The sequence below is a fragment of the Struthio camelus genome, chromosome 2 (genome assembly GCF_040807025.1).
Source record: "Struthio camelus isolate bStrCam1 chromosome 2, bStrCam1.hap1, whole genome shotgun sequence".
Taxonomy (NCBI): Eukaryota; Metazoa; Chordata; class Aves; order Struthioniformes; family Struthionidae; genus Struthio; species Struthio camelus.
Window position 1 is genome coordinate 47,328,445 of NC_090943.1, and position 25,888 is coordinate 47,354,332.

Genomic DNA, 25,888 nt, shown 5'->3' on the forward strand with positions numbered 1-25,888 from the left:
TACTAAGTGCATCATAGCAATACTTCAAGTGCTGCTATTACTGCAAGTTCACAATATCCATGATATTATTGTATGCTAAACCACAGGGCTGAGCCCTTCTTCCCTCTGTTTCTGCCCCGTTGCTTTTGTTTCCTTCTGGGCGCTGCAGCCTGCATTGGCTGCTCTGCCTCAGCAGTTCTGCTCCCGGAGGCGTGTCTTGCTGCCTTTCTCCTCTCTCTGGCTAGAGGTACTGTTCCCTGTCCCCACCAGCAAGCACAGGGCATAGTGCTAAATTTGTATGTCGTAGGAAAATTTTTGGATCCCAGGCAGGAGTCCTGCTGCTACTTTGTGCTGCAGCCCCCGCTATGGGAAAGGCCCCCGGCAACACATTCTTGTTTGTCAGCATGACCAGGTTAGCTTGGGAGAAAGGGAAAGTGTAAGAAAGACAGCCTTGAAAATCCACTGGCCCATTTCAAAGAATTTTGATATTTTGGCAACACCACAATTTTTTTTTTTTTGCTTTTTTGATAATAAATGTTGAGAAAGATTCCAGTGATATTACTAGTACTTCTTGCTGTTTATCTAGATGGGGTATCTATTTTCTTCTTAGACTACCAGTATGTATAAATTCAGTATTGGCTAGCTTAAGAATTTAAAGGTATTTTTAGATCATATTTAAAGGATCTCATACCCTATTCCATTTCTCATAGGTCTCTGCATGGGGTGGTTATGTTTTCATCATCAACCTTATTCCACTGCATGTGTTTGTTCTGTTGCTGATGCAGAGATACAGCAGGAGGGTCTACATCGGTAAGTGTTCTCCTTGAAATATGTTCTCTTCTCTTCGGTTGAACGGTCATTGTCAAATGCTAAATCATGATATATGAAATTAATTATGCCTACATTTTGCATTAGGTGGGAATGAAATAATTCCATATCAGTTTGCATTTTATTAGTTTGACTACAGGCAATAGTCGATTATTGTCTACGACATGGAAACAGGGAGTTAAAACATCATTCGCGTTCCCAAAACCTCAGGGATATAGTTGCTAGTTCATTTTCTCTTCTTTGTAGTGCATCGAGGTAAAAAGGAAATAACGAGATGACTTGATATTTGTAGAATCCTTTCAATATATTTATAAAATAGTTATGTATATCATAATGTTTCAACTTCCTGCCTCTTCCTCGTATGTGAAATAGTTGCTATTTAAAAAAAAAAAAAAGTACAGCAAAAATTACGCAAGCACTACAGCATATTGTAACATATGTGAGGGAAGGCATAGGAAATTTTAAACACCAGTATAATGTTTATATAACCAGGACTAAAAGCAGCTTAAGAGTCTGTCCAATCCACACGAATCCTTAAGATTTTATTGGGTTGATGGATCAGTCTGCCTTCCAGTTTCAGGCGTATGTGAACAGTGATCCTAGGAGAGCAACTAATGGATTTGCCTGACATTCAAACACTCCATCAACAGTTCACATAGACTTTACAAGTTAAATCAGTTGGCCATGGAGTGGCTGCCGGGGCCTGGGTGGGTGGGTGTGTGAAATAGCAAGCAGTTTTGACATTCAAATATTTATAAGTTAGAACATTTTTGGCTACTTTACAAAAGGTAGTTTGAGAACATAGCATGAGTTGAAGTGTAATATCTCAATGTTTCATATTTGTAAATATGTTTTAGGTTTTTAATTTTTTAAGCTTTTTTTTACTCCAATGCCTGCCATGGAAATTACTATATTTACACATATATTTAAACAATTATACACTAAAATGTTTACTCAAGTTCATTATAGGAGTTGTTCATTTTTCGTTTTTATGATTTTTTTTCTTCTTAGTTATGTATTTACTTAATTCAGAAACTGGAGCTCTTTTTTAAAAAAAAAGTGCTGACCCTCCTTATTAATGATCGTATTAGTTAGCTTCCTCATAACAAAAGGGGAGAGTAATGCATCTTGTTTTGCTTTTCAAATTGGTGTATTGAACATTTTCAATTTCTGTGAGTGAAGCAAGAGAAACTGAAAACTATTAATTATAAAATCCTAAAGGGACACGGTAACTAGAAACAGAAAACAATAAGTATTCTTGCCTTTTTAGCTTTCAGCCTAATGAACTAGGCTTTGAACTCATCTGGGGAAAGTAATGCTGTCAGTTCAACACAAATCTAAGTTTTTGGTACATATTTGTTTTGCAAATACCTCCAGTGTTTTGAGACATTACTGTCCTTCATCTGGGAAGGAGATGCACTTCAGAGTTGGTAGAATGAAAATATGTTTGCTGCTAAGGTGTTTTATTGCAGCTGCTGGTGTGATTTAAACCTCCAAGGGAAGTTTTACGCACAGAGATGTCGGTACACCTGGCATCAATATGTGAAATCTAGGTTTGTTTAATAGGGTGTTTTTGTAAAACAGGTAAGAATGTTCAAAAGCATTTCTAGGAAGAAATGAAATTGTGCTTCTCTTCTAAACTATTCAGATAAGGGAATGAGTTTACAAAAGCTCACGGAAGTAAAATATTTTTGGAGTGTCTGTGTTAGGCCATTGCTGATGTGAATGCAGGAGTCTCTAAATTCTCATAAAATTACTGATGTGCAGTTAAAACTTCTTGTAACCTATAAACAGGTGACAGTGGCTGTTTTTTTAAAAGAAAAAAAAAAAAAGCATCCATAATAGTAATATTAAGATTTAAAACAAAAAATAACCTTCAGTTTGGTTGCTTAATTTTATTCTAAACTAGCATAATTCTAATTTTTATAATTGAAGAACATTTCATCTAATTTAGTAGAAAATATGTGGAAAAGAAAATATTTGGCAGCATGAAGATTTAAAAAAAAAAAAAGAACAGTGACAGTGTCATGGGATATATTTTTCATACAGATAGTCATATACCAAAGAAAAGGTTAATGGAACATAATCTAATGGGCAGTGTAGTTTAGAATCATTTAATGGGTAAAAAAAATTCCCAGAACATGAACTTTCTGCAAATTCTGAGGTATTTTGTGACTTGCAGGCAAATGAGTACGTTAACCAGGAAACTTCTGACCCACGTGGTATCAATGGTGACCTTAGTAATGCATTTGAACACTTGATTTTAAGTTATTTGAGGGTGTTTTTGTTTTTTATTCTTTTTTTTTTTTAATAAGTCTTGACAGTGGCCAATATCTTGCATTCGGATCTTATTAGATTAGATTAATAAGTAAGGCCAACTAGTTTACAGTTCCAGTTTATTAGCAGCATTTGCATAGGGAAAGTAACCTACTTATTCAGATGCAGGAGCTACTAATGTTACTTTCTGTTGTTGTACCTGTAGTTTTTATTGTAATTGATCATACATTTAAAATTTAAATGGTTTTACATTTGGGAAGGTACCATATAGATTTAAGTCATGATTATGCACTTTAGAAACTCGGTAAACTTCACCTCTATCAGCTTGTAATTTTCTTTTTCTGTACGATTTTTAAGTTCTGTATGCTTTTCAAAATATTTGATAATTGAAAAACTTGTGGATTTTCCAGAATTTAAAACTTCACTTCAATAATGCATTTTTTGTTCTCTGTTTTGGGTTTTGTCATTTAAATGGTGTGCAGGCATGTGTTCATCTTTCTTCTGTGTTCTAAAGTTTCAGATAATTAGCGCTTATTTCTGGTGGTTATAACGCATCACTTGAAAGTGTGTGGTGAAGTATTTGCTGATATTCTTTAGATAAGTTTCCCCGTAGGTTATTCTCATGTTTTTGCAGTGCACAGCAACTTAAATGATCAGCTGTTTTTAAAACGGTTTTATCCAGTAGATTAAGTTGTTGTTGACCTAATTAAAGTTATAATCATGAGAGTGGGTTGCATGAAGCAAAACGAACTTACTGTTTTTGCAAAGACTGTACAAACAGTAGCACATAAAGGAACATGGGACGTTTGTGATGGTGTGTCACTTCGATGTATCAAGCTTCTAGCAAAGCGTTATTGCTGTGTAAATTGTACATTTTTCAATCTCAGGCCAGGCGGATCTGGCAGCCATTTGAAAGAGGTGAAAAGTAAGGGATGCCTAAAAAGTGGGCATAAGTAGTTATTAAATAGAAAATGACAGTTGTAGGACCAGGCTTACAAAGGATGATTTAACAATGGTCTGACTTTAACAAATGGGAGATGTAGTGATTAATGCCAATCACTGGACTTCCACAGGATGGCAGTGTTGTAACGCTTTCATGTTACAGTGAATGATTTATGTTGTAGTGAATTCCTCGAAAATTGAATTTTCTGTAGCAAAAATATGTTTCCGTGACCTCAGAGGGAACAGCTCCGTAGCTAGGCCGAGTTCTGCAGTACGGATGCTGAAAAGAATGCACCAGAAAAGGTGGCGAGTGGCTGCAGCCATCAGCAGTCATTGCTTGTGATGTTTCGCAAAGCATGAAGTCCCCTGCGACCATAACCCCTGAGAGAGGCCACACAGGTGCTATGAAAACAGTACCGCTGGCAAATGGTATTGTCCCCAGAAATGTTCACATGGAGCTTAGTAGAGGATTGTATGAGATCAGGAATCTCTTTGTAAAGTTGAGGCTGTAACACAGACAGTGGTTTATCATCTGTAGGAGTCTTAAAAATCTAGGAAGTAGATTGCTGCTATTTGTCGCTGAATGAAGAAAACTTCATTTGGACTTTAGATTTGAAATAACCATCCAACCTGCTCAGGCTCATGTCTGTTCAAAATTGGTATTTCTCTCTTCCCTCCCCACTTCTCCTTTCCTTTCCTTTCCTCACCCTGGAATACGTAGAACTGAAATCCTGTCAAAATAAAGTACATGAATATTTGCATAACAGTTATTCCTGTTGTGTTCTTGGCTGCTAGCTTCTGTTGGGTTATGAGTCCCCATGCTTGATATGGGTCTGTTAATACACATGCCCAATATTTTGTTTTAAATACTGTTGCTTCTCAGTTTCTTTGCGTGCCTCTGTTTTTGTATCTTAAAAAAATAAGCATGCCTTCTTACATTTCCCAAGTAATAGATTCTCTCACGTGTCTTGCTTTTCTGAGGTCCTGTCCCTTCAGTCTCTCCTCATACAGAAAGCTTCTTTTGTCACTTGTTATGTGAGTTATCTCTGCTTTCCTTCTCCCTCCCCCCCAATACAAAAAAAAAACAGAACAGAAGAGGAAGCTCTTTCCAAGCTAGAGTGTCTTGGGTAGGTGGTTTACTTCCCTAAGCGTGGGGGGGGGGGCGGGGGGGAGTGTAATTAGGAACAACGAAACTTTGCTCCTTCCTCTGAAATTGAATGCAATATGTATGTTCATGCTAGTCAAAGAGAGGATAAAGACAAATAATTAGCATGACCAAAATATTTTAGAAGATAACGGTTCTGTTTGTGTCGCTGCAGTTTGAAGGGGGGGAAACGGACTGTAATGTGGAGCCAAGGCCTTTTGAAATGTATATACTCATTTTTTTTTTCCTTCCCACTTTCTCTTCTTCCCCACCCCCATCTCTTTTTCTAGCATATAGCACTTTCTACATTGTGGGTTTAATATTATCGATGCAGATACCTTTTGTGGGATTTCAGCCCATTAGAACAAGTGAACACATGGCAGCCGCAGGTAAGAAAAGCAAAGGTCTTTGTCTCCAAGTGATCTGTTCAGCACAAGAAAACCCCAAACCCTGGTGGCTCTGTTTTCTTTGTTACCAACCTAAAGTGTTAAGAGAAAAAAAAAAAAAAAGGTGCTATTTAGTATCAGTGGGGAAGTATTCTTCCCAACTGACACATTATCCTTTGTGTGAGCTAATGGAAATAAAATGCTGCTGTAACACTGGAGCAGTTACTCATTCTGACAAGCACTTATTTTACAAGTTGATAATCTCTACTGTTTTGCAATATAATGTTGCCTTCAAGCATTGTACAATGGGAGCATTTGTTATTGGTAAACACAGTTTTTATTGAGCAGTTTATTTTTGGAGTTGACAGTCCTCCATAATTTTTCAAAGTTAATTAGATGCAAGTGATTTGAATCACTGTTCAGGAAAGACATTTTTAAATTGCTGATTTTAATCTTATTTGATTTTCTTTTCTTTAAGTTAATTTTCAGTAGTTGTTACACATTCAAACTTCTTGATTTCTTGACAACAATGACCTCTATCCTAAATCTGATTTATGTTAACTAAGACCATATACTATTTGTGTGATTATAGCTTAGTTTGTTAGACTCCTCACTTTTTTTTTTATTATGAATTATCATTTATCAAGCTGTATTTGGAGCAGTAATTGGCATATCATTAAAAGATACCAGAACAATATTTTAACGTTATTAGTTGAATGAAGGTTCTTTCAGAATTCTGAATATAATGAAAAAAGTAAAGATTATCAAACTGTAGTTTGCAAATTCTGAAGAATTTTACTTGGATTTAGCAAATAGAATTTGTGCCTTTCTCTAGCAGCTCATAACTAGTACTTTGCAGCAGCATGCACCTCAATTTCCTTCTTAAATTGAAGAAGGAGTATAAACTTGAATTGTCTTTTTCTTCTGTCAGTTACCAGGGTATTTTCACTTTTGAATGGACTAATCATTGGATTGATCTGGTTATATATGTTGAAATGAAGAACAACAGAAAGTATGTCCAAGAACTCGTTTAGTCTTAAACTCTTGAGCTGCCTTTGTGAGGGTATGGGCTGCTTACCCAGTGCATTCCACTGTTACAGACCACCTGAATTATGCAAAGCTTTTGTGGAATCACGGGGATTTATTTTTCTTTCATTAAATTCTGCTGTTTTGTACTGTAGCTTAATTCCCATATTTTTCTATATTAGCCTTGTTTTTACGTTGTCTGGGTTCTCTCCTAGCAATTCATTACTTCTGCTAGCCAAGAGCTGTATTTTACTTTTTCGCTAGATCTGGGTATGTTAACTTGTGTTTTTGTCAAAACGTAAGCAAACTGTGTTTAGGTGATCTTCTCCTTCACCCCAAATTAGTTTAGAGGCAAAGAGAGTAATGGATGTTGGAGCTCATGATATTAAGCAAAGAATGTTTTGGAAAGTAGTTTTTCCATCACTGGAAGGAAGGATCATCCCTATTAAGCCTTAAAGGCCATTTTTTGGAAAGAGTGGTTTTATACTGGTTTTCAGATGTAAGCACGTACAGTACATATATTTTTCTAGTTCAAAAATAGCTAAAGAATGTTAATTGCTACAACAGCTAGTGCTGCTTTTGAGCATTTAAACAATAACTTTCCTCTTTCTTTAGGTGTTTTTGCACTGTTGCAGGCGTATGCCTTTCTGCAGTATCTGAGGGACAGATTAACCAAGCAAGAATTTCAGACGCTGTTCTTCTTGGGTGTGTCGCTGGCCGCTGGTATTGTGTTCCTGAGTGTCATCTATTTGACGTACACAGGTAAATACCCTCCAAAGTGAAACTAGGTTTTCTTTAGAGCAGCTAACCCGGGTGATCAACGTTTGGCTTATTCTGGAACAGGTGTCAGCAACCCCCCAGCAAAGCAGTGCCCATGTTACTTATTCTTTCTGTGTATCCGAGTTCGCAGTGCTTTCTGTTTGTGGGTTGCAGGAATCTTTCCTAGGAAAAATTGTCAATTGTCAGGAAATGTTAGTGGTGTTTCCCTAATTTCTCTCATAAAACAGAAGGATAATGAATGCTCAGATTGGTTCTGCAAAGGTAATGGGCTTCAATGTGAATAAAAGCAGGTACCGGACTTCAGTTTTTATTCAAACTTAAGTTAGCCAAGTGCAAGACACTTCAAAACTCAGGCAGAACTTTATGGATGCTAGAGGAATTTAAGCTTTTAAATCATCTGAAGAGCGCAGATTAGTTTTATGTTAAGGGTAGAGTACACTCAGAATTAAAGAATGAGAGGTGACAAATGTTTTTAAATGTTTGTATATGTGGGAATGATTCTGTCATTACTGAAAATAAAGGGTGTGTACATGCAAATATGTTTTGCATAGATAGATAACTCTGTAGTATCATTCCAGTATTTCAAGCTTGTCCGCAATTCCCGTGATCGTTAGATTGGAATGAAGAGCATAACTATAGTCAATCTGTTATGAAGATAGGCATAACTTATATTATCAATAACACTGATATACAGAGATATTCAAACTGTAAGACTGCTTACTTTCTGAAATACTTGAACCTGATTTCTCTGTGACTAGAATTCATCTATGTCCATCAATTCTACTTTACAGCCTCCAGTCTTTGAGAAGGTTCTGTCCAAACTCTCAAACACAAGGTTGTCCTTGCTCAGTTGCAGTCCCCATATGCCTTATTTCTGGTTCTGTGACATACTTCCATGGTGATCTAATATCATACTTCCTTCCCCTGATCAAGAAAAGCTATTTTCTTTTCCTAATTAAATATGTTACCCATGCCAGAGTTGAACTCTGCTTGGTATAAATTATGTGGTCTTAATGTTATACCTCATTTACAGTTCCTTTTTGTCAGCTTTATTTTTAAAAAAAATTTTCCTGGGACCTGACTTGTTTTTATTTTAACTGATTGCTTTCCTGGTCTTCCTTTTAGTAGTGCTTCTAGCGTAGGGCTTTTTATTCAATTACTTAACAATTTGGTCCATATAATGGCTTTTTTATTTATTTTTTAATTATGGGTCTCTATTCTCCAAAAAAATACTTAGCATCTCCATTTGTCTTAGTCTTGTAAAACTTGATGGTTTATGATTTGCTTTTCAGTACGTATGAACAGGTCCTACTAATGTATAGTAAAAATTTTGACTGGCATACCACAAAGAAATTTGTCTTCTGATCTCACTGTCTAGCAAAATTTGCCCGTATTGCAGTTCTTAGGAAACATTAATTTCAATTTTTGAAATATTCACTAATATGTAGGTTTCTGATCCTGATTTTAAAAGAGCTTTATAAAAGCCTGCAGCCTTTTTCAAAAGGTTGCGAGTAAAACTGGATAAATTTTAATTTCACTACTGTTTGCTAAAAGAAACGTAAAAGGCCACAGGAAGTGTATGTATATTAGCATAAAGAAGATGATACTGTTGGGGAAAAACACATCTATGCACACTTACTCTTTCTTACTGTCATAGAGTCATAGGAATGCTGTCTGGAAGGGACCTGTGGAGGTGCCCTCATCCAGCCTTTGCTCAGAAAGGTTTTCTTCCCGGGACTAGACATTGTCAGCTGAGGCATCATCCAACTGAAGCTTGAAAACATCTGAGGGTGGGCGTTCCCGGTTCTGGGCCGCCTGATTCAGTGATGCATTGACCTCTGGGTGAGGAATTTTTTCCTAATTTTCAGACTGAACCTTCCAGGCCACAGTTTGTGGCCTTTGCTCCTTATTACATCATGTCTTTCCTGAAAAGAGTTTACCTCTATTACCTTTCTAAATGCCTTTTAAACAGTTGTAGACTGGTATTAGATTACCACTTAGATACTGCATCTTTACCAGACAGAAAAAACCCAGTTCCCTCGGCTTTTCCGTGTGTACCATGTAATTTAAGCAGTTGTTCATCTCTATTTTCTTAATAACCATCTTGCCCCAAGGTGCCCCCAACCGGACCCTCTATTCTGGGTGCAGCCCTGTCAGCACCTGGTAGGAGAGGGTTACGTTGTGGGTTGAAGTCCTGCCATTCACAGTTTTGGCATCTGGGGTATTCTGCTTCTTCCTAGCTGCCAACTGGACGCCAGGCCACTGAGGACTACTTGGAGCCTGTCAGTCCAGTCGATTTATTAAACCATCTAACGGTCTGTTTCTCCTGCCCATTGTCTCAGCTTACAAATGAGAAATGTAGAAAATGATTCAAAAGCATTATTAAAGTCAAGGTATCTGACATCCACTGGTCTCTCCTTCTCCACATAGCTAGTTCTTTCATCAGATAATACAGTCAGGTTGGTCAAGCATGATTAGCTCTTCATAAATCTGCACTGACTGTTCCCTGATTCCCTTCTCATTCTTCATATATTTGGAAATAGATTTCAGGAGGTTGTGCTCCATGATCTTCCCAGGGACCCAAGCTACTGGCCTGTAGCTCCATGGATATTCTCTTGCCTTTTATAAAGGTGTAGCATTAGCCATTTTCTGGCCCCCAGGGCCCTCCTTCTTTACGATGAAGATACAGATAGTCATCACACCAGCTGACTCTTTTCAGCATCCTCTGGTGAATCCCATCTGGTCTCATGTTTTAGATACATCCAGCTTCTTTTTCTAAGAAGCCCATAAGCTGTTCTTCCCCATCTATTGACAGCTCCTTCTCCTTCTTGCGCACGCCACGGTTTGGGAGCAAGCTTTGCCGCCTCTAAAGACTGAAGGAAAAAAATGGTGTCTTACAGAACCTGAACCAAAATTTTTAAATATCTAAACAAGATATTAAACTAAAATGTTCGGTCAGTTGATGCTAAGTTTAAATCTCAAATAGAGGGAAAATTTACTGCTTCATGCACAAAGCCCTCTTGGGTAATAAGAGGGTTTAATTTTTTTCATACTTCAACTTGTCTGTATATGTACATAGAAGAAGCCAAAACAGTAGCAAGGAAGGTGGAAATAAAATTTAAGAATCATGTTAATAATTTTTATATTTCATCTTGTAACGATGTTCTTTTTTGTCTTATAATGGTATTCATATATATGAAGATTTTGTTTAAAAAGATGCACGTGAAGCTTATCAGCATGTCTACTAGCAGTTTTTGTATTCTGTGCCACAAATGGATACATCAGTAGAGAAACAGTATGAGACAAGTGTTTAACTGAACATCGGTGTCTTATCTAAAAATCATTCCCAGGTTCCTGCTCAGGCATTGAAAAAGAATTAATTGATTTTTTTTTTTTTATCAATTATGTATTCTTTTTGTTACGCTTCTTTAAAATGTTTCCCAAAGAATATGACAGATAGCAACCTATACTCTGTAATTATTGTCACATCGCTTTGATTTTTTTTTTTTTGAGGGGTATGTGTGTTTGATACTAAACTGATGCAATATGGTCCTGTAAGAGTGTGTTCTTATAAAACTAGATTTGTGGTTGATATACTGCCTAGCATGGTAGGTCTAGTTCACATCTGTGAAAATTTAAACATCTAATGAAATTTTTTCTGCTTTCGTGTTACCGAGCCATCAGGGTATTTAGTTGATGCTAAAATTTGGAGGAGCAGAAAAAATATTGCAGTTAAATGCCTAAGCAGAAAAAGATGTTCTCCTTGTCTTTCACAGGTTATATTGCTCCTTGGAGTGGCAGATTTTATTCATTGTGGGACACTGGGTAAGTAGGGATAAAGGGCATAAGCATTAACTATCAAGAGCATTCAACTTTTGCTCTCCTTGTTCTCAAATCCCTTTGGTGTTTTCATCAAGAAGAATATAGGGTGCTTCAGTTGGTTGTCTGCAAAGAGCATTTGTAGCAACTATTTCAAGATTTTGCAGCCATTTTACCTTCTTCAATAACTTGTCTATTAAATTTCTTGTTTCTCTAGAAGTCTTTGAAAGAGCAATGGTATATTCTATGTGAAACTGCTTCTTAGCATAAAAATAACTAAAAGTTGCATCAGCACTCAAGGACAGATGTAAAAATGTCTAGGAGCCTTGAACTTTAGCTGTTTTCATTGTGCAACATCGTACAACATCACAAAGATGTTGCATATATGTTCTTGCGTGTTGCCTGTTTCTTAGGTTTATACATCTGTTTTGTGTATACAGATGTCTACTCTGAACAACTCTGGTTCATTCATGTGTGTGGTTGTGGGTGGGTTGTTTGTTGTTTGGTTTTTTAGTTAACCTTTAAAAATCCAGTATTGGATTCTTTAACCACTTAAGTAATAGAAAATCTGAATAAAACTATATAGAGAGAGATACAGATATTTTGTAAGTGAATATTTTTTCAGGTGGATTTCAGCTGATAGATGTTAAGATTAAAATGAGGGATAAGGAGAACTTTCCCACTTCAGTGCATCTTTCTCGCACTCTGAAGTCCAGCTCTGTAGGAACTCTGTGATAAACGAGGTAGAATAGATGTCAGTAACAGAAGCCTCAGATTATTTGAAGAACATACAAATGTTCTTCCTTGCCTATAAATGAAGTGGTCTTTACATATATACAAAGCATCAAACTTTTGAGGGCTTGTCTACATTAGAAAATCATACTGCGTTAAAACACGTTAATGCAGTTTTGAACGAGACCTAGATCTCAGTGAAGAAAAGGACATATGTTCAATACCTCACCCTTTGGTCAGGCATTGCCCCAGATTAGGTCTGTACGTCTAGTCGTCTTTTAATGGAGAACATGTTTTTGTCCTTGTCCACACTGAGTGTTTTACATGTTGTTTAGTTAACAAACATTTCCAAGTGTAGACAAGGCCTGATTTTTCAGTATCTGAAAGAATGTGGGGCCAACAGTAACTGGTCTGGTAGGTAGTACTTTAGCTTTCTATGCCAAGAAAATGAAAATATTCTTATACAAAGGAGAGCTTTCAGATTCCACGTTGAAAACTTAAGGAGACTTACTCTCGTGCATTGCTATCACTTCAAAATGTAATAATGGCTTTCATAGCTGCATGTTTTCATTTGAGTGGTTTTTGCTTGGTTCTTAGCCATAATAAAACAAAACATCTGTAACTTTCATTCTTTTGCTTAGTATGGGAATAAGCCTTTATATTGGTGTTTCAAAATAACTCTATACAGCAAATACTTCCTAAATACCGTAGCACATGGGGACTTTTTTGGGTGTAAGTTTCATCAGATCTCTGCTGAATAAAGCATTAACACTTTAAAATGCTTCCTTTTAAATGAATTTCAGAATTCCTAATGTTTACAAGTTTTAATACTTTCATCTTTTCAAAATAATTTGAACTGAATTTTTTTTAAAAAAGGTATGCGAAAATTCACATCCCGATCATTGCCTCTGTGTCTGAGCATCAGCCTACAACATGGGTTTCCTTCTTTTTTGATCTGCATATTCTCGTGTGTACTTTCCCAGCAGGGCTGTGGTTCTGTATCAAAAACATCAATGATGAAAGAGTCTTTGGTAAGAGAAAATACTTTTAAATTGTTTTGAAAAATCTTGTCTTCAGCTCAATTCTCTTGTGTTTGCTCAAAGCTAGGATATGGCTTGTATTAAAAAAGGTTTAAAAGTGATTTGTTTAAAGACAACTATTAACAGTTGCCTGCACCAAGCAGTAATTCAAACAGTATATAAATGTGCAGTTCATACAGGGATTGAAGGAATAATAATATCTCTTCTAAGAAATTGCATCAAAATATTTGTGAGTGTGATTGCATTCTGTGGCTAGCATGGCGTGATCTGCCACGTGCTGATCTCGCACGCTGGGCTAAGGGTCCAGTGTCCCAGGGCCAGCGAACAGCTCAAGGCACCTGTGAAGGGAGACACCAAGGCACCTGATTCTTCCTCAGGTCTCTAGCACTCGTCCAGTCACAGATGGTGATGCAAAAATCACCTTTCTCTTTCCAGATTTTCTGTTTTAGTGAACTGAATCTTGCTGAGCTAAGGCACAATTCCGAGATTTTGGTGTTTTGGTGTGGGGTCTCCCTGGGTCAGTGGCAACAAATTGTGATTTGTAAGAAGCTGTACCATGCTAAGCACACTTAAATGGGGCTTCTAAGGATGCGATTTGGCAGTTTAGCCAAACAGGAGTGAAGATCGCTCCAAACCATATGTACTCGTAATATTGTACTTTTACCAGGTGCAGGAGCCCCAGTTTATTACGGCTGCCCCATAGGACTCCCCTATGGATGCCCTTGAGTATTACCCTGTGGGCAGTGAGAACGTTTACTGTGTTAAATCCTCTGACCCTGGAATATTTTATTCTTTGTGGCTTACGATGGGTCCTGGTAAAGACCAGGGCCAGGAAACTCCCTCTCAACTAGGGCTAGGGGTCTTATGGCCTCCTATTGCAGCATCGTCCATTTAAGTCATCTTAAAGAGACCTGTGGGTGAGAACGGAGAGCCATACTACTAAACTATAAAGTGGAAAATACTTACGTAATGTAATCTGATAAATCGGTGTCATATGATGATTTCTGTGGCAAAACTGTGGCAAGCTAGCAATAACCACTATTACTTGAAGAATAGATTTTTTTTTTTCTTAGCTAATACATACAGGACTCTCCTTTTCTTCTAAGAAAAGTGTTCATAGATTTTTCAGAACAGTAGGAATATTAATTTTGTGGTTTGGGGGAGTGGAGATGACGTGGTTCAGGAAAACTTGCTTCAGGATAGGACTAGCAAAATCATTATTGGTCTATGTGGAATTGTAATGTAGACAAGCCCCCAATTTGTTCACAGGTATCTCAAATTTTAATTTGATATTTATAAGAAATTCTAACTCTTCCTTTTACTCTTGCCGTTTCAATAACTTGTTTGGTCTAGGGTCTTTTGGCCATTTTAATAAAATGAAACTACATATTGTTTTTGGTGTGTGGTGTTAAATTGCACTAATAATATATTTTCTGACAGATTATTAATGAATATCAAAATGGGGGTGTAATATTGCTAACAGTTATTAAATGAACTTCAGGAAAGCTTTGATGCTTAAAAGGGATATACGTTGATGCACTGTGTCTCTGTAAATTAAAAAGCAATGAAATGAAAATCCATACTCAAATCTTTGCATAAAGACATGCTCATCAACCCACTTCCAACATTAGTTTTATGGGGAGCATGTATGTGTGCATTCAGAATATTATTTTCTAAATGTCATCAGCAGATTTGTTTCTCTGCAGTTGCTCTGTATGCAATCAGCGCCGTTTACTTTGCTGGTGTGATGGTTCGTCTGATGCTCACTTTGACTCCAGTGGTCTGTATGCTGTCTGCAATTGCTTTCTCCAATGTCTTTGAGCACTATTTGGGTGATGATATGAAGAGGGAAAATCCGCCAATAGAAGACAGCAGTGATGAAGATGACAAAAGAAACCCAGGCAACCTGTATGATAAGGTAAGGGGAGAGAGCAAAAGCTAGATTTTGCTTCTGCTTGCGCTGGCTTGACAGGTGTTCCAACATTGGCGTGTGTATGCGTATGTATGGGTGTGTATATGTATATGTGTATATATATCTATACACACACACACACACACACACACATATGTGTATCAGTGTTAGTATGGAAGGAGTTCCTTCCTGCTGACCGATGATGAGCCTTCTACGTAAAAGTCCGCAATGTTGACCAAGGTTTCCAGAGATGGCAGGCAGTTGCTCGCTCTCCTTAACTAGTTATAGTTGTTCTGTGTCGCTGAATGTTGCCCCTTTTGGCCTGTTGTGTTTCCTCTGAGATATAGTGAAATTAAAAGATAATATATTTTATGGGAAGATTTTCTATACATAAACTTACATACTCTCTCCTTCCCAAATGAGATGATATTAGTTAGAGCCTGGCAATGCATTGGGCTCAGACTTCCTTGTTTCCTAACAGTAGCTATCTGTATCTTCTCTCTTCCACCATATCTTATAAAAGGATGTCACCACACCGAGCCGTATGAAGAATGTCATGCATCAACCCCTCGTGTAATAGTTGTTGTCTTCTGAAGGAGGCTTTCTGTGAATAATCCATTTTTACAAGTTGCTGGATTGCCAAAATATTCTTGTGCCTACCTAGTTAATTTACACTACAAATTGGTCTAGCTTTTTTTGTATCCCATAACATTTATGGGATCTGTGTAGTGAAGAAAAAGCCTTGAGTTCCACTGTCAAGGATGGAGAATTATTTGGATAAAGGTTACCCTAACAGATATGTTTGTGTTCGTTTAGGCCGGCAAAGTGAGAAAACATGTATCTGAACAGGAAAAAACAGAAGAAGGCCTAGGTCCCAATATCAAGAGCATTGTTACTATGCTGATGCTGATGCTGTTGATGATGTTTGCTGTCCACTGTACCTGGGTAACTAGCAATGCATACTCCAGCCCCAGCGTTGTTCTCGCTTCCTATAACCATGATGGGTAAGTAAGCTCTGCGGATTTGAAAATAATTTCTTAAGGGCAAAACCACTTCTAGTTCCTTGGTATTAGTGATTTGCTTTACCTTCTTTTAATCACTCTTAACTGTATTTAGGCAGAATTGTCACCTGACTGAAAAATGTTTAATACTCTACTCTTTAAAAACAAAAACAAAAACAAAAACAAAAACAAACCCAAACAAGAAAAGCTGTTAATAAAGTATTTTATGTAAATACATAAAAATAATTCTATGCAAAGTCAGTAAAGAGGATAATACATTTTTTACGTATTTAAGAGTCAGTTGGGGAAAACTTGTTTATGAATATATATTCAAGTGGGAATGGATTTAGTCATATCTTCAAAAATAGGCCAGCTTCTGGCTGTCCAGCTCTCCGCGGGCTCAAACTTCTGAGTGCAGGTTGGTGACTGAATTCCTCTAAGGGAGTTGAATGTACTGGCAGGTCTTACTCAAGAACCCAGATTTAGTGTGGTGCGGCTCATTTGTTGCCAATGTTAGTATCAATGTGAATAAAATGACCTCTGTTCCTCAGTACTCGGAATATTCTAGATGACTTCAGAGAAGCCTATTACTGGCTGAGACAAAACACCGATGAACATGCCAGAGTAATGTCTTGGTGGGACTATGGTTACCAGATAGCAGGAATGGCTAACCGGACAACCTTAGTTGATAACAATACTTGGAACAACAGCCACATAGCTCTGGTAAGGGTGATAATTTTCTGTGAAGTAAAAACAGCAAAATGTTTGCTTTTCAGTGGGGTATGAGGTTGTAAGCATCTGTTCATAAATATGACAATATTAAGAAAAATCACGTGGAGTGGAAAACACAGAGGTGGAAGAAACAGATTTTTGGCATTTATTAAAACTCCAGTATAAAAGACAGCTTTTGGGGCTGGAGGGAATCAACTTTGCTTTTAGGGTTTCTGTTTTGTGTACTTAGTCTCCAAAACTTGACTACTGCTTTGGTTTCACCACTTTTCTTTGTGGGAGGATAGACAGCATCTAGTAGTATAACTGTTTTCCCAGTGATTAGCTCTGTGAAAGCTTACCTGGTGCTACCTTAGCAGCACTGTTCAAATAGGATTCTTTCAGTTCTTCAGTCCCTTTGCTTAATGGATTTTGAATGGCACTATATAAATTGACCGTGTGAAATGAATTTTCAGTCATGTTGGAAATCTGAGAAAATATATGAATAGTAGTAGAAGTGTTGCTGATTTTGATGCGATTCCATCTTCTTGAATTTGCAGTTAGACTAAGCATCTGTATATTCGATTTCTTTCACTTCTGAAGAGTAAGTTTAAGCCTTTTGCACATGTTCAAAGGCAAGGCTGTTAGCATTGCCTGTGGGTTACAGGGGCACCATCCTGGGTAACTTAAAGACTTTTTGAAAAGAAAAAAAGTGCTCTTAACTGTAGTTGGGCTGAAATCTTCTTAGGTTCTGTGTAACGATAGCCAGTCATCACTCAGTGGCTGCGTTTTGTCTGAGAACCTCTACTATGCTACAGCAGCAGAACAGCGGAAGAACTTGGGGAATCTGTTAGGATAGTTTCTTGCTTGTCTTGTGTTAATACAGAGTACAACAGTTGGGCCAGATTTGCAGAAAAGCAGTGTTCAAAATTAACTGAAAGCTGGGCGTTTAGCATATAAAGTCCTGGGGAGAACTCTGTATTTTAGGGGGGAAAAAATCATATGTACAAGATTAATATATGCTTTTGGAAAGGGTAGGAAACAGGCACCAGTCAAAAAGAAAGCTTGGGAAATTGCACTGTTGGTGCTACTACTAGTCAAGAAGCCTTCCCATCCGCTAAGGCACTTTTCCCCTGTTTTGGTTGTTGACGTGACAGCATTAGTATGTTTTAGACGGACGTTCAAATCTGATAGGTCTCTACGTTCTCCCTTTTCCAAAAGAAGTAGAAGCGCAGATACTATAATGTCAACCAACAGATCGCTGCAGGAGAGGGTGAATTGAGAGAATATGGAGCAGTCAGCTGTAGTTCGTAAGCACAGTAACCGCACACATTACAGCAGTTAGCAAAGACAGTGTTTTAATAAAGGTACTTCTCCCGTGTGACTGCTGGCCCTATTGATCTCCATTTCTAAACAAATATTCCATAAAGAGGAGGACTGAGCAGTAAAGGTATTTTGTAGCAAGTACTTGAACTTGTGCTGTAGATGAGGCATGTCCCTGAGATATTTGCCAGATGACTTCCTCCTGCCCAGAAATGGAAATCCGCTGAATAACTTCACATTGATTCGGGTAATGGCCAAGAAACTGAAGTTACCAGTCTTTTTAACAGACTGCAGTTTATTTAAGCTTAGCATTTTCTAATTAAGTTCTTGACTTAATTACATTCAAACTGGTAACATTCAGTTATCTATAGTGTACTCGCACCCTTTTGCTACAAAGATACGTTCTTATACATTAAGTACAGGAGCCACAATGGCAAACGAAATTACTGAACTAATGCCAGAATTCTTTCTTCAGTTCACGAAAACAAGCCGTTTTGCGAAGAGGTTTTGCATACGGCTTTAGAAAGTTTCTTTTTTTGGGGGGCCAAAATGCTTATGTTTTTAATTAAATGATGTTCTAATTCAGGCATTTTCTCTGCATGAACTTCCCGTGAATTCAATGCTGAGGATGCCTGCATGCTACTCAGTACTGAACATGGCTGCTTCATTAGTGAAGGACAGAGCTCAGGAAAAAAACAAGCAATTACTAACGTTTCAAATAATTTATTCACTGTAGGCTGTGTCTAAAGCTTTGATCAGGTACTTTGTATCTGACAGACTAACTTATTGTCCATACAGCTGTGATTTGAAAAATCTGTGGGTGCCACAAAAAGAAAACCATAATGCTACATCTTGTACTCAAAACCTCATTTCAAGAGGCACTTACAGAAAATGTTTCAGTTTAGGGTGGGTTTTTGAGTTTCTAAATAGAGCCAATGGGCTTTCTTTATCAAGAATTAAAGTATGGGCTTTGGTTGCTTAAGTATGTATTTTTGGGCTTTGGTCTTACAGATTTATTGATCTGATGATGTGTGCTGTAGCAGCTATATAGATACTTAAAATATTTTTGTTATGATACAGGTGGGAAAGGCAATGTCATCAAATGAGTCAGCAGCTTATGAGATCATGAGGAGTCTGGACGTGGATTATGTTTTGATTATTTTTGGTGGTGTGATTGGCTACTCTGGTGACGATATCAATAAATTCTTGTGGATGGTGAGAATAGCAGAGGGGGAACATCCCAAAGACATTCGGGTAAGTGGACAGTATAACTGGAGCGTTTTTGGCCGAGCACGTTATTTCTGTATGTTTGTCTCAGTACTTTTTTTTTTTTTTTTTTAACCTTTGTTTACATTCTTGCTTTTCTGGTGGTGCTTATCATAGTAGAGGGAAATCTGTACTGCTTACTGCAATTCTATTTGAAAAATGTGTTATGGGTTGTTTTCCTAGAACAATAGGAGTGCAGAGACCTGTAGCCCAGTTTCTTTCAATATTTATGGTTTTGAAAGGTCAGTAAGCTCGAAAGCTTTTCACTTTTTTGCATGATACTAAAAGTACAGGATATCTTCTGTAATTCTCGTGTGTCTCACTATGCACCTTCATACTTTAAAAAGTAAGAATGTTTAGAATGTTTAAATAGTTGGCATTTTGGATTTTTTCAAACTCTGTAATAGTAGGAGACAAGTGAAAGTGTGAATATTTACTTATGTAGAATTTAAGTTATTCAAATATTTCAGAGACTGCAGAAGCCTGTAGTAACATTTGCTTAAGCCTAACAAAAACTATAGATATTGAGCACAGGCTTAAGGGAGTAGCCTACGCAGGTGATTAGTTTCATCGTGTGCCAGAAGATGAAAATGGCAGGACATTTTTCTTTAGACGCTGTGCACATATGACGTTTACAGTAATGTTACCAACCTGCTATAATCACAGTGCAGTGCTTTTCACCCTTTTAAGGAATAATTTTGGTAGATGCCCACCTAATGTTTTTCTTATATTTTGAGATTAGTTTTCTGATAACTGTTTACTGTGAGTGACAAAACTTATACCAGGACAATAAAATGGATTTAGGAAGATTGTTCCATTGCGTTTTGGGTTACACGCAGATGGTTTTACTTTGCCTTTAGTGAGTCAACATCTCTTTTTTTTTGTTTGTTTGTTTGTTTCAAGCTAGCTTGAATCTACTTTTAAATTGTAGAAGTAAGGGTGGGGCTTTTTGTGGAGAAAGGAATGAGAAATTACTTTGAAGAGAGATTACCTTATATTAACTACATATATTTTTTCTTTTCATTTTCAAAGGAAAGTGATTACTTTACTCCTCAGGGAGAATTCCGGGTAGACAAGGCAGGTTCTCCAACTTTGCTGAACTGCCTCATGTATAAAATGTCTTATTACAGATTTGGAGAGATGCAGGTTAGTGGTTAAACTTCTACTGAATCTCAACTACAATGTAAGAAAACAAATGCTACCTTGATGTGTTTTCTGTCTTTGCTTTATTGACTGTTTGTAGTAGCAGACCAAGAGGTAAGAGACAAGCATGGTCTCCTGACAACTTCTAGACAAAAGCATTTGTGTGGCCAACCTAGACTGAAACTTTGCTTTTTGCTGTCCTTCACATTGCCTCAGACAAGCCACTTAATTCCATTATGCCGTGCACTTGCTCAAGTATTAACATTTATGTTATGGGAGGGTTTATGCTTTTTTTTCTTTTTTTTTTGGCAGTAGCAACACACGAATGGAAATGTTAATTGTCTTTATTCAGTACCTTTCAGAAACTGATTTCTACTGAAGTTACATCAGTGAATAAAACAGCACTACGCTATATAGTAAGAGCGTAATTCTCAGAGTTGTCAGTCCCCTTTGGAATCATCAAGCACAGATGTATGCAGCTACATCTGCCATTTGCTTTTTTTCTTTCTTATTTTTCGCCTCAAAGGGCCCTTCATTCTGATATATTAGCACAAGATTCATTTATTTGACTAAAACTTTGAGTCCGTTGGATCTTTTACCTCTTAATGCGGAGGTTGAATTTAACTGATAAACATAAGATGAACTATCAGACCTGTGTGGAAAAACAGTGCAAACTCTTTCAATATAAGAGAGAGTGGAGAGTACAAGTGAGCAGCTAGGCTAAAAAGCCACCCCAAGCTGCTGTACCTCAGACTTGCACTTGAATAGCTTCACTTCTGAATGAGGAAATTATATTCCTGTTGAGAAGGAACATCATCTCCTGTCATCTGGAGAAATAAAGCTTTTTTTTTAAGTCTCTTTTTCAATTGTAACAATTAACTGAGTGTTTCCTATATAGCAATAACCACTGTAAAAGAAGTGTCATCCTCTGACTACACCAGAGGAAACAGCTGACACGTAGTACAACGTACAGAGCCGTACCTCAGTTTGCCATGATGTGTGTTTTGGGTTTTGTCTCAAACTGATGTGCAACTTTAATTTTATAGCTGGATTTCCGGACACCCCCAGGATTTGATCGTACACGCAATGCTGAGATTGGCAACAAGGACATTAAATTTAAACATTTGGAGGAAGCCTTTACATCAGAGCACTGGCTTGTTAGAATATACAAGGTGAAACAACTAGATAACAGAGAGACATTGGATCATAAACCTAGAGTAACCAACATTGTACCGAAACAGAAGTATTTGTCAAAGAAGGTGGGTTCCCAGTGAAGTAACTCAAAGGGGGTCAAGACATGGCAGTTTATTTTTATAGTGAATCACATAGCTGGTGAACTATGTATTTCCAATAGCCAGAATGTTACGGATACTGTTCATGTTAGTGTCCAATATCAGACCTGCCTGCTGGTAACAATTGTTAATTTACTGTCTGCTTAACTTACAAGCATGTGAAGACACAAGGCTAGATTTTTTTTTTTTTTGTAATAGGGAGAATGCTAACTGGAAATAAGAGTGTTTCACTGGCTGTTACAATTCTTAAGTCTTCATGTAACTGGAAGTATAATCTCTGAAGTACATCGATTCATGTTTCAGTAACTACGGCTCACTAAGTAAAATAATGTGGACGTTGCTTTCTGACTGTTTGAAAGTAGTGATGCCTAGAAGTTTAAAAATGGCAATTTTGTATGAAATAAATTAAATATGAAACTTTTGTTGACGGAACTGAAGTGTCTGGCTGCTTACTGTTTGAAGTCATCTTAATGTTTTTAATATGTTAGTTGTGGTGTGCTACTTCAGTCTGTTAAGGAAGATGTGTATCAGGGGAGTCGAGGAGAATCTTAGCAGCCCTGTCCTTCATAACACGTATATGCAAATATATATTGCAAAAAGAAATCCAGAATCCTGTCAGAAATAAATGTTAATAAATTGAACTAGTATTAAATAGTATTAAATTTATACTGGTCTGTAGAAGTAAAAGTAAGGAATGTTAGAGGGGACTGCTAGTGGTAAAGTTGCCTGTTTGTGTGAATTTGATGGAAGTTCATAGTATAAAGTATTTTGAATTGGAGTTGCCAGTGGAACTAATTTAAAAAAAATATATATATATTATATATATATGTGTGTGTGTGTGTATGAACTTTACTGTGGGCATCATACACTTACAGTGCAAATTCTGATCGTAGGTAACAAGCAAGGCTACATTTATTAATGATAGATGCATTGACCACATTGACCAACTAATGTGTCGGTTCCCTGCCTAAAGCCAGGGTAAAAGTTGATGCAGATTCTAATCCATCACCAACTCTTGCAGTGCATACAGGCTCTGCTTCCCATTAAGAAAGTAGAGAACCAGCAAACAGCGTGGGGTGAATGTCTGAACTAGGATTTCTTAAATACATGAGGCACTCTAGTAGCCACAAGGTTTCTAACAGTGCTTCCTCACTGGAAATTCAGCCCCTCTCCTGTCACCTAAGGGTGACATTGCTCAAAACTCAGAGGTACAGAATGAGTATTAAATATTAGTATTTCACTTTAGAAAAATGTTTATTAGGCAGCATAACAAAAAGAAGAAAATTATCTCTAATTAGTTGACAAGAGCGCGGAGCCTGCTAGTAAGCACAGCAAATTGCAGTAGTAGTGTGGGAGTTGCTTACTTTCTAATTTGTTCTGGTAGGCAAGTTAAATGAACACTACTACTTGCTAAGAATTAACTGTAACTGTGCAAAATTAACTTTAATATTAGGAAAGACTAACATGAATGCATCCCCCATCACCACTTAGAAAAAGAGAAATCTAAAATACACCAATCGGAGTACATGAGTAGGAGGAGCTAACTAACCTCCAGACTTACAGCAGAGGACTAAAATCTGATTCTTTCATTTTTGAAAAATAGTACTCTGAGCAAATATTACTATCTTGCTCAGTAATAAGAGAATCAAATAGGGTAAAAGATATAAGTTCTCCCCCAGTCCCCCAAACAAAAACAACATTCTACGTCACTTCAGCTCTTTGGGCATATTGGAGATCTTGGTTTACTATTAATTCTGCCTCAGCATAAGCTTCAAAAACAATTGTACATGTCTGGTATATGGGGCTTGCAAAAGTACAACTTGTGCAAAAGCAAATGTTGGGCATGAATTAACAATCCCAAATTTAATAAATAGATAATACCTAGCTGAGGATTCACCATCTATGCTCTTTAAATAAATCTAAAGATCAGGCATTGAAATGCACGTTATTAAAACATGGGTCAAGACTAAATCACTAACTAATACACTGTATTCTGTTTTTCTTTTTAGACCTCCAAAAGGAAGCGTGGCTACATTAAGAATAAACTAATTTTAAAGAAAGGCAAGAGACCGAACAGGAAGACAGTTTAAATACACTGTTCTGATTGCTAATACGAAGCAGTTGTCCTTGAGATAACCAGTCTTTGCCTTTAGCTCAAGTCATGTTTCACAGCAACATGAGGGTACAGAACCATCATTGGTCCAGATTATTGTACAAAACTTTCAGGCAATGTCTGATTAAAAATAATGGCTTATTGAGAACAGCTGTTTTAGATTTGTAATGTGAAGCAAGACAGAGCTGCTGTCCAAGTTTAGCAGCAGTTTTTGGGTTTGTTTTTTTTTTTTAATTTTTATTGGTACATATTATCCTTCAAATCTGTTGAGAATTTGGACTGACTGCACCAAAGAACCCTGTAATTTGGTCCTTGGCACATGCATACTTGTCAATCTTTTTTTTTGGGGGGGGAGGGGGGAGAAGATACTGTTTAGCTGAATAGCAATATGTAAACTGGAATGGTGACATTTAAAATGACTTGTTTTCAACAATTAAGAGGAAATAGAGATCTCTGAAATTAAACTTTTAAAATAAGTAAGTTGTTCCCATGATTGTTTTTTAATGGTTTCTTTAAAGGTTTCTTTAAACATACTTTTTGCTGCAGGTTGGTTTTGATTTGGAGTGTAAAGAAGCAAAGCTGCAGCTTTCACGAGAGATGACACCACTGATTACGTTAACTGGTTGAGAGTTAAGTTGGACAAGCTGCTTTTGTTTAAAACGTGATTGCAGTATTGCTACCTTACACTATCATCTCGTAAGGTAGACAAGGCAAATCTTGCACACTATAGATACAAGGGCTAAATTTGTATCCTCCTGAAAATCTGAAATGACAGTAATGAATGCTATAGTAACATACAACTGAGCACCATAGCGTGGTTGGTGCCACAGAACAGAAACTGTCTTAGCTAAATGTTTACATTGGTAGAACAAGTATAGCCTGCTTTAAAAAAAAAAAAAAAATTGACAGGTATAATTAAAAAAAAGATCTGTGGCTATCAGAGGTGAAGGGTTTGCAACATGACCTCCCCCCCACCTTCTCCTATGAGGGTAAAAGTTTTCCTGGAAATCTATTTCTTTGCATTTTTATTTAGAGTGCTTAAATCAATTGAAGAAATTCTTTCCTTAGTGCTATTTGCTTTGTCTGTCTTTTATATTTTTTTTAAAGAGTGAAAAACTGTCAGATTAAATGCACTAAAGTATAAATGGAGACTGAACATGTTCACTTTCCAGCTATAGGAAAACTTTATAGAGACTTGAAAAATCTTATTTTAATAAAACGAAAGAAAGGGTTTTGCAGTTTGTTTTCCTGCCGCAGGATGTAACTTTTTTTATAGAAACAACTTACATCAGTAATTTGATGTAAAATGCAGAATAGTATGTACCTTTCATGAAGAAAATGTAAATTTACAATGTTCTGTGAGAATGTTACTGCTGACTTCTTTCCCAGGATGTAGAATTTTTTCTTTTGATTTATGAACTCATTTTTGACTCAAGTGGTTTATACAGACCAATACTACAGCTGCAACATTTTCACAAAGGTAACTAAATCTGGATTTCTGGCCCCTTGTCATTTGGAGATTTCATTTTACGTTGTTGCTTTAAAGCTCGATGCAGACCAGTTGTTGACTGTAGGGGAAAATAAAGTTAATTCAAGTTTTGTGTTAAGGGTGTCCCGTTGTTTCTGTTGTGATTAGCTTGAAAACTTGTTCCAAATAGTCTAGTGCTAACTTAAGTAAGTCATTCAGCTGCCATAATACAACTTTGCTGACCTCCTGTGAGATTACTGCAATGGAACCACAACAGCTCTTTAATCTCCTTCCAGTTTTAAGTTAAAAGTAGGACCTCTGCTGTGACGAGAATCCAAGGTGGCTGTAATACCTTCAGAGAGCAGCAGGCCTCTTTCCCAAAAATGTGTGCAGCAGTGTTCCCTGCTAGCATCCGGAGAAGCTCAAGCTGTTGTATTTGCTTACATGCAAGCAGGAGGGGGTGATTGTGTGGTGCATAATTTGTAATATTTGGCTTCTACAGGCTGCCCCCTCAATACCAGTAAGAAATAACAACTTTGCTTTAAAAAAAACAAACTCTTTAAGTATCTTTACAGTTCTGTCAACATTTTTTTTACATCTTAGCTGACACGTGTTCTTTTAACCAGAGCCAAAATAAGTGAATCTTATCTGATTGTATAGCACTTTTAAAGCAACGTGAACAAAGGCTAAGCTCCCTCTGAGAAAAGGA

The 25,888-nt window shown here is 37.1% G+C and overlaps 1 protein-coding gene across 2 annotated transcripts in view; it reads left to right on the plus strand.

Annotated features, from left to right (window-relative positions):
- STT3B (STT3 oligosaccharyltransferase complex catalytic subunit B) overlaps window positions 1-25,318 on the plus strand; it is a 51,152-nt gene extending 25,834 nt beyond the window's left edge. For both annotated transcript variants that reach the window (XM_068935497.1, XM_068935496.1), the window contains 12 exons: window positions 690-789; window positions 5,461-5,559; window positions 7,198-7,344; window positions 11,139-11,187; window positions 12,790-12,944; window positions 14,660-14,871; window positions 15,682-15,869; window positions 16,418-16,589; window positions 18,978-19,151; window positions 20,196-20,309; window positions 21,353-21,565; window positions 23,608-25,318. In XM_068935497.1, coding sequence (XP_068791598.1) covers window positions 690-789; window positions 5,461-5,559; window positions 7,198-7,344; window positions 11,139-11,187; window positions 12,790-12,944; window positions 14,660-14,871; window positions 15,682-15,869; window positions 16,418-16,589; window positions 18,978-19,151; window positions 20,196-20,309; window positions 21,353-21,565; window positions 23,608-23,688 — 1,704 coding nt within the window. In that variant the 3' untranslated portion in view covers window positions 23,689-25,318. The remainder of the gene's footprint in view (window positions 1-689; window positions 790-5,460; window positions 5,560-7,197; window positions 7,345-11,138; window positions 11,188-12,789; window positions 12,945-14,659; window positions 14,872-15,681; window positions 15,870-16,417; window positions 16,590-18,977; window positions 19,152-20,195; window positions 20,310-21,352; window positions 21,566-23,607) is intronic.
- Window positions 25,319-25,888: the final 570 nt, after the last annotated feature.